General features: G+C 43.7%; 1 protein-coding gene across 1 annotated transcript; it reads left to right on the forward strand.

Moving 5' to 3' along the window:
• The first annotated feature begins 353 nt into the window (after positions 1-353).
• LOC111976702 (ADP-ribosylation factor-like protein 8A) lies at positions 354-2,819 on the forward strand. The gene is made up of 7 exons (XM_024005735.2): positions 354-779; positions 1,551-1,631; positions 1,853-1,926; positions 2,038-2,131; positions 2,312-2,379; positions 2,453-2,523; positions 2,633-2,819. Exons 1-7 carry the CDS (start codon positions 657-659, stop codon positions 2,686-2,688), a joined length of 567 nt encoding a protein of 188 aa, XP_023861503.1. The 5' UTR covers positions 354-656; the 3' UTR covers positions 2,689-2,819.
• Positions 2,820-9,335: the final 6,516 nt, after the last annotated feature.

The raw sequence follows: 9,335 nt of genomic DNA on the forward strand, positions 1-9,335 counted from the left end.
ATTGCGACACGTGGGGGACTTTTGTTTTGAAAATAATGCGAAATTGCGTGACCAGAAGTCCTTTTTTAGTGTTGCTGACGAGACGCTGATGCAAATATTGTTTGTGGCTGATGTGGTTCTGAAACCCCACCCAATGAGGAAGAACAACCCGTAACAGGGTTTCCACTAGTTACCACAGCCACAAAGTAAAAATTGTCTATATCYTAAAAATGTATGAAAACAAAAAATAGTTTTTGGGTCTTAATTTTTGGTTAGGTATACGGTTAGCATGTAGTTAAGGTTATGGTTAAGGCTTAAAATCACATGTTACGAACATAAATTGTATAAATGTGCAGGGTTTATGACTTTGTGGCTGTAGTAACCAGTGACGACCCTTGTCAGGCAGGAAAAGACAAACAGGGAGGAAGGAGGCGTAGTAAACAAGGCAGATAACTACAACTTACTTAAAATAATAGTGCCAATACTTGCGCACAAAACAGATTGTTTAGCGAATATTCATGATAGGCACGTTATTCGACCGTTAGTAATACGTTCTGTACCCTGTGTTGRCACGGCAAGCTAGATAGCTAGCTAGACAACTTGCAGCTAACGTTACAGCTAGCTAGCAGGCTAGCAAGCTCCAGTTCCAGTAGCAGTGCCATCACAACGCGCCCAGGATGATCGCATTGATCAACAAGCTCCTTGACTGGTTCAAAACACTGTTTTGGAAGGAGGAAATGGAGTTAACATTGGTGGGACTCCAGTATTCGGGCAAGACAACCTTCGTTAACGTGATCGCGGTACGGTCAATCTGCTGTCATCTGATGGTGTCCATTGTTGTTAAACAGATCGAGATGTTTGCTCGTGCTCCACCAATGCCAGTTATGTTAGCTAAGCAGCTAGCTAGCCTCTGCTATCATAACCATGTTCTATGTTTCAATCGTGTTTCTGTAACCTGATATTTTGTAATGATACTATAGCTAGCTAGTTTAGCGAGGAAGCTAGCTAGTTTAGCGAGGAAGCTAGCTAGTTTAGCGAGGAAGCTAGCTAGCTAGCTGGTAAACTAGCTGGCTCTGTGTGGTCCCAGACATGCTTTGGTGGTGATGATGACCCTAGCTAGTGTGGTTAGCTAACGACAACATGCACATGAGGCATGTAGTAGTATAACGTTAGTCCATCATCACATCTGTCTAGTCAAGACAATCAGGTGTATTCATTCAGTTCACTTGATGTGCATTCAATCTTGTCTGTGTCTTCTCTCTTTCCTGAATTGACTAGGATAACAGTTTTATGAGCAACATTACCATATTTCAGTAATATTTTATTAACCATAGCTAGTTGCCAGGCCCTAATTTTTAATAAGTTATCTAWCTGGATTTTGGCTATCGAATACTATTAAATTCATAGGAATGTAATTCATAGAACAGGAGTCCCCATTCAAGTCAATAAATCAACTGTTCTATTCTTTCTATGAATTAATCCTATCCGAGATAACTTTTGAAAAACTGGGCCCAGATGATTTGAACTTAACTTAAAATGTAACACACTTTATTCTTTCCCCTTGCTTGCAGTCGGGCCAGTTCAGCGAAGACATGATTCCCACAGTGGGCTTCAACATGAGGAAGATCACCAAGGGAAATGTCACCATCAAGGTCAGTATACTGCCAGGTTAGAGGTCAAGCCACTTCATGGTCATCTCTTGATTCATGTCTTTTTTGCTACAGAGGGAGTAGTATGAAGTGGAGAGTGTGATCTTGGATGGTCCCTGTGATTGACTGTGACCCATTTCAGCTGTTTTATTAATTGTGAAAGGGTGAAAACTGATTAGCTTCGCAGTGTCAATGTTGTGTTGATGTTTTGATCTCATCCTTAGCTGTGGGATATTGGCGGTCAGCCTCGATTCAGGAGCATGTGGGAGCGATACTGCAGAGGAGTCAGTGCCATTGTGTGAGTAACAGCACCCTCCTATCCCCTTGTGCAGGAAGTGGTCAATTATATTGGTAMCTTATTTCAAATAAGGATATGTATTGTAACTTTTGAAACCATATCATTTTTAAGGTACATGGTTGACGCAGCTGACCCAGAAAAGACAGAGGCGTCTAAGAATGAACTACACAACTTGTTGGACAAGCCCCAGCTCCAGGGTATTCCTGTGAGTACCCCCATACAGTGCTAACTGATCCAGTAGCTGCAGTAGGTCTACTACTGGACTTTGTCCAACTTTCCAGTGTTTCCTATGTTCCTACTTGGTCTTGTCATGCAGGGCTCCCTTGAAAAACACACCGTGGTGTCTAAAGAAAGATTCAATACTAATATTGTTTCCCCCTCACAGGTTCTTGTCTTGGGGAATAAGAGGGATCTTCCTGGGGCGCTTGATGAGAAGGAGCTGATTGAGAGAATGTAAGAATCAGTGTCTCTGTCTGTCTCTCTCTTTCTCTGTCTGTGATGCTCATGTCTCCTCTGTGGTCCACAGGAACCTCTCGGCCATCCAAGACAGAGAGATCTGCTGTTACTCCATCTCCTGCAAGGAAAAGGACAACATCGGTAAGCATCCGACGTCTCTGACTTGTTCTAGCTTATATCACAGAAAATGTTACCTTTTAGTTTTCCTGTGTATTTCATGGCATTTAAACACCTGTTATTTCACCTCCAGATATCACGCTACAGTGGCTGATCCAGCACTCTAGAACCAAGCGGAGCACTTCATGAGAACCTCATCTCAAGACCTAGGCCTTCACCTGTTCCAATTCCCCTGACCTCTGTCCTCCCCAGCTTGTCCATACTCCCCTTTTTTTTGGATGGCCCTCTCTTGCCAAGACCCCCCCCCCCCCCCCCCCCCCCCCCCCCACCCCCCCCCCCCCCCCCAGCCTGATTCCACTCACCTGAAGGGAGCCTGGAAACCTTTATTTGCAGTGTTCATTTTCTTTTTGTAATATAACACTTCTTGTGACCTATGACCTCTGATGGATAAAGTGGTACTTAGCTGCCCTGATGTTCATAATATGTCATACTTCATCATCTCTTTTGATGTTGAGGGTTATATTCAACTGATCCAGAGACAGGGCAAAGTACAGTACATAACCTCTGTTCCCAATAGGTAGAGAAGACTGGAGTCTGAACACTGCATCACTTAGCAGCTTCAAAGTCAACTTTACCACACTGATATCACATTTCAAACTGTATTTATGTCTTAGACCACTGGTTCCCAACCTTTTTCGGTTACTGTACCATCYACTGAATTTTGCTCTGCCCAGAGTACCCCAGAAGTACCCCATGTATATTTTACCAGAAAGCCTATGTTCTCATGGATCTTCTCAAGTACCCCCTGTGGGTAGGCCAAGTACCCCCTGTGGGTAGGCCAAGTACCCCCTGTGGGTAGGCCAAGTACCCCCTGTGGGTAGTGTCCCTGGTTGGGAACCACTGTCTTTGACCATAGTCCTATTACTTCCCAACGACAGTGCCCAACTTAAGTGGTACTGTGTGTAATGGTACTGTATGTACCTTTTGAAGGGGGAGTGTTACAACATTTGATTGAAATACTTGGAGTTTGCACAAGTCTCTCCATTTCTCTCTTCTCTAAAGGCTAATGGGAGGTGTTGTTAAAGATGTCCTTGATGTAATCTCTATTGTGATTCTATATACATTTGCATTATGTCATCTTCTCTGTCTGTTGCTCGTCCTGACACACTTTTGGTAGTTTAGAAACAGCAGGAAGATTTTCTTTAAACTAAGCAACATGGACAATTTTAATTTCCATTAGCCATGTCAATGGGCAATCAATATCTGCAACACATGGTTTACAAACAAAATATAAATGTTTAGATTTATGCATCTTTTCACATTTCCTGTCATTGATTTATATCATTATGCAATAGTTCCTTTCCACCCAGTAATGTACAGATACTATTTGGCCAGTTTTCATGTCATTACATGATCATGAATAACCCATTTAGAAATTGAAAATCTGTGATAAAGAAGTCCCCCAGATAAATTGAGATTATACAGGTGTCAGACAATATAATCTTGGTGTTGAAAATGTCATATTAACTAATGATGAAGGCTTCTAATTTTATATAAACTTCCATGTCTATGATATTATATTACCTCCCACATGGCCAACGTAACCATTGACAACCGCCACATCTTTGCTTTTTTGTTTGCATGCAGGGGCATAAGTATTTGTGGGACCTTTGAGAATTAACCATAAATTGTTATTTTTTTATGGCAAATATAGTAAATACTATATCTGTTTTAACCTGTTTGTACATTATTGTTTCAATTAAGTTGATGATTGTGTTTTTAATAGGATGTGCTTATGTATGATAACGAAAAACATTGAAAACCACTTTGTACATGGTCTGCAGAATTCATATGATTGTTGCCACACAGTACTCACAGTGGCTTTAGATTGTTGATGATGGTTGGTGCTTTTCATGTGGTGTCATGTGTATGTTTGTCTGGCTGTTTTTATGTATATGAAAGAATCAATGTGGGAGAAAACGTAGTGTTTTGGTTGTTCTCTAATTAAAGGATCCATGCCACGGCACTCGTCACAACCTGAGGAACAGTGCCTCTCATTTCTAATCACTGCAGTCAATGAGGATAATAGCTGTGGCTCCGACAACTGCTACCTCTGAGAATTGTACTTCCCATGACCAGTGTGGCTAAAGGTGCAAACTACAGTTGTTATATCCACTTTTGGACTTATAAATTAATTAAATAACACCCATTGTTTCTTGAAGAATATATCACAAATGTCTCATGAGCTTAGTTCAACTGTCGTACCTCATCAGAACCCAAAATAGAAGCTTCTTTTACTCCATTGTTTGTCAACATTCTAAAAAATTATTATAAAAAAAGTAAATCTCAAACACTGTATAGCCTTAAAACATGTTTAAAATATAATTCTGATATATTTGCATCCATAGCTCTTTCTATGAATTTGATAGTGGCTACATTTCTCCAGCTGCATCCCWCAGCATTTTATCAATCAATCAAATGTATTTTATAAAGCCCTTCTTTACATCAGCRGATGTCACAAAGTGCTGTAGAGAAACCCAGCCTAAAACCCCAAACAGCAAGCAATGTAGGTGTAGAAGCACGGTGGCTAGGAGAAACTCCCTAGAAAGGACGGAACCTAGGAAGAAACCCAGAGAGGAATCAAGCTATGAGYGGTGGACAGTCCTCTTCTGGCTGTGCCGGGTGGAGATTWTAACAYAACATGGCCAAGATATTCAAACGTTCATAAATGACAAGCAGGGTCAAATAATAATAATCACAGTGGTTGTCGAGGGTGCAATAGGTCAGCACCTCYGGAGTAAATGTCAGTTGGCTTTTCATAGTCGATCATTCAGAGTATCTCTACCGCTCCTGCTGTCTCTAGAGAGTTGAAAACAGCAGGTCTGGGACAGGTAGCACGTCCGGTGAACAGGTCAGGGTTCCATAGCCGCAGGCAGAACAGTTGAAACTGGAGCCGCAGCATGACCAAGTGGACTGGGGACAGCATGGAGTCATCAGGCCAGGTAGTCCCGAGGCATGGTCCTAGGTCTCAGGTCCTCCGAGAGAGAGAGAGAGAGAGAGAGAGAGAAAGGCTTTGTTATTGTTTCAACTACGGATAGGCCCTTTAAAGAGTTGTTGCTCTCTGTCCTCAGTTAGGGCTTGTCTTTGAATAGTAAGATAGTGAAAGTCCTATAGGGACTGCATTAGGCACTTAAGTAAAAAATATATATAATTTTGGGGCAAACAACAAAATATTATTTTCTGAAACTATTTCTAAAGGATTTGCTTAAGGGAAAATCCAAGCCTACCAACATAATATTATTTAAGCAGGAGTTGCATTGAGGTAACAGCAGGGGGCAGTAGGTTCCCGTCGCAGATCATTTCTGGGTGATTGAGAGTAGACTATACGGCAGTCAATCCCTCTAAAATGATTTTAAGTGTGTGTGTGTGGTCTATACTACTTCGGATCATAACGTTGTAGTGAGTATTCTGGGGGCAGTTTGTTAATGAAAGGAGGTTGTGCATTAGACTGAGGACGTTTAGCAGGATTGGTGGTTAATGACCTCAGGACTGTCACTTGGAGCTGATCTACTGCTGAGGTACAGCCTAGCAGCAGACTGAGCAGTCCACTGGGTTGGACCATTATGTGTCTTCTGTCTGTTTCACACAATGCTGCCCTGTGACAAACTCATACCGCTGARTGGCACTTTCACACATTTGATGTTTCAAATCATAGATTTTAGTGATCTGTTGTGACTGTGTATTGTTTCTCTGTATATTTCATTATATAACAATTACCATTTTAGATTTAGTCAAAGGCTGGTATGGAACAGGGATTTGTGAACCAAGAACTCTACACCTAAACCAGTAGACGACAGAGACTGTCCATTCTCAAATAGCTGGGATCTTTTKATGTTAATTGTACTTTACTGACTCTGTTTTACAAATCTTTCATTGAGAGTATTTTAACTTTTTGTATTGTTTGTTGGTTTGGCAATTCCACTGTCAGGGCCCTCAGGTCAGGGCCCTCAGCAAGTTACTTGGAATCAAACTGACAGACCTGGATGAGATCTTTAAGGTCAGGGCCTTCAGCAAGTTACTTGGAGTCAAACTGACAGACCTGGATGAGATCGTTAAGGTCAGGGCCCTCAGCAAGTTACCTGGAGTCAAACTGACAGGCTTGGATGAGATCTTTAAGGTCAGGGCCCTCATCAAGGCTCACAAAATATTTTTGTACCCGGACTTTGAACTACTCCCCTCTGGGCGCAGGTACAGAACTAGACAATCATTTGTGCCAGGTGTGATATCCCTCCTAAAAGCTCGGGCTAATGTTCCTATCGACCCTGTAAGGCCAGCAGGCTAATGTTCCTATCCACTCAGTAAGGCCAGCAGGCTAATGTTCCTATCCACTCAGTAAGGCCAGCACTAATGTTCCTATCGACCCTGTAAGGCCAGCAGGCTAATGTTCCTATCCACCCAGTAAGGTCAGCAGGCTAATGTTCCTATCCACCTGTAAGGCCAGCAGGCTAATGTTCCTATCCACCCAGTAAGGCCAGCAAGCTATGTTCCTATCCACCCAGTAAGGCCAGCAGGCTAATGTTCCTATCGACCCTGTAAGGCCAGCAAGCTAATGTTCCTATCCACCCAGTAAGGACAGCAGGCTAATGTTCCTATCTACCCAGTAAGGCCAGCAGGCTAATGTTCCTATCCACCCAGTAAGGCCAGCAAGCTAATGTTCCTATCGACCCTGTAAGGCCAGCAAGCTAATGTTCCTATCCACTCAGTAAGGCCAGCAAGCTAATGTTCCTATCCACCCAGTAAGGCCAGCAGGCTAATGTTCCTATCGACCCTGTAAGGCCAGCAGGCTAATGTTCCTATCCACTCAGTAAGGCCAGCAGGCTAATGTTCCTATCCACCCAGTAAGGCCAGCAGGCTAATGTTCCTATCCACTCAGTAAGGCCAGCAGGCTGATGTTCCTATCCACTCAGTAAGGCCAGCAGGCTAATGTTCCTATCAATTCAGTAAGGCCAGCAGGCTAATGTTCCTATCGACTCAGTAAGGCCAACAGGCTAATGTTCCTATCACTCAGTAAGGCCAGCAGGCTGATGTTCCTATCCACCCTGTAAGCCAGCAGGCTAATGTTCCTAAAGACCCAGTAAGGCCAGCAGGCTAATGTTCCTATCCGACCCAGTAAGAGCAGCAGGCTAATGTTCCTATCGACCCAGTAAGGCCAGCAAGCTAATGTTCCCTTTCCACTCAGTAAGACCAGCAGGCTAATGTTCCTATCCCACCCAGTAAGGCCAGCAGGCTAATGTTCCTATCCACCCTGTAAGGCAGCAGGCTAATGTTCCTTTCCACTCAGTAAGACCAGCAGCTAATGTTCCTATCCACCCAGTAAGGCCAGCTGCTAATGTTCCTATCCACCCTGTAAGGCCAGCAGGCTAATGTTTCCTTCCACTCAGTAAGACCAAGCAGGCTAATGTTCCTATCCACTCCAGTAAGGCCAGCAAGCTAATGTTCCTATCCACCCTGTAAGGCCAGCAGCTAATGTTCCTATCCAGCCAGTAAGGCCAGCAGGCTATGTTCCTTTCCACCAGTAAGACCACAGGCTAATGTTTCTATCCACCCTGTAAGGCCAGCAAGCTAATTTTCCTATCCAGCCTGTAAGGCCAGCAAGCTAATGTTCCTATCCACCTGTAAGCCAGCAGGCTAATGTTCCTATCCACCTGTAAGGCCAGCAAGCTAATGTTCCTATCCACCCTGTAAGGCCAGCAAGCTAATGTTCCTATCGACCCTGTAAGACCAGCAAGCTAATGTTCCTATCCAGCCTGTAAGGCCAGCAAGCTAATGTTCCTATCCACCTGTAAGGCCAGCAGGCTAATGTTCCTATCGACCCGTAAGGCCAGCAGCTAATGTTCCTATCCCACCCAGTAAGGCCAGCAAGCTAATGTTCCTATCCACCTGTAAGGCCAGCAAGCTAATGTTCCTATCCACCTGTAAGACCAGCAAGCTAATGTTCCTATCCAGCCTGTAAGGCCAGCAAGCTAATGTTCCTATCCACCCTGTAAGGCCAGCAAGCTAATGTTCCTATCCCAGCCTGTAAGGCCAGAAGCTAATGTTCCTATCCACCCTGTAAGGCAGCAAGCTATGTTCCTATCCACCCTGTAAGGCCAGCAAGCTAATGTTCCTATCCACCCTGTAAGACCAGCAAGCTAATGTTCCTATCCAGCCTGTAAGGCAGCAAGCTAATGTTCCTATCCACCACCCTGTAAGGCCAGCAAGCTAATGTTCCTATCCACGCCTGTAGGCCCAGCAAGCTAATGTTCCTATCCACCTGTAAGGCCAGCAAGCTAATGTTCCTATCCAGCACTGTAAGGCCAGCAAGCTAATGTTTCCTATCCACCAGTAAGGCCAGCAAGCTAATGTTCCTATCCAGCCTGTAAGGCCAGCAAGCTAATGTTCTATCCACCCTGTAAGGCCAGCAAGCTAATGTTCCTATCCAGCTGTAAGGCCAGCAAGCTAATGTTCCTATCCACCCAGTAAGGCCAGCAAGCTAATGTTCCTATCCAGCCTGTAAGGCCAGCAAGCTAATGTTCCTATCCACCCTGTAAGGGCCAGCAAGCTAATGTTCCTATCCAGCCTGTAAGGCCAGCAAGCTAATGTTCCTATCACACTGTAAGGCCAGCAGGCTAATGTTCCTATCCACCCAGTAAGGCCAGCAGCTAATCTCTTTTATTGTATGTAACTATTATGAAAGTTGTATTGTCAATTTGTTTTGTATTTAAACGTACTTTAATTGTGTACATGACACTCAACAAAATATCCCCATGGGGACAATAAAGTCAGTAAAGTAAGTA

Source organism: Salvelinus sp. IW2-2015, linkage group LG17, assembly GCF_002910315.2.
Source record: "Salvelinus sp. IW2-2015 linkage group LG17, ASM291031v2, whole genome shotgun sequence".
Taxonomy (NCBI): domain Eukaryota; kingdom Metazoa; phylum Chordata; class Actinopteri; order Salmoniformes; family Salmonidae; genus Salvelinus; species Salvelinus sp. IW2-2015.

Excerpts from the sequence above, each read along its gene's own strand:
- LOC111976702 (XM_024005735.2), top strand. The coding sequence starts at position 657 with ATGATCGCATTGATCAACAAGCTCCTTGACTGGTTCAAAACACTGTTT. Across the intron at positions 780-1,550 it reads CCTTCGTTAACGTGATCGCG|TCGGGCCAGTTCAGCGAAGA; the intron begins GTACGGTCAATC and ends CCTTGCTTGCAG. Across the intron at positions 2,380-2,452 it reads AAGGAGCTGATTGAGAGAAT|GAACCTCTCGGCCATCCAAG; the intron begins GTAAGAATCAGT and ends TGTGGTCCACAG.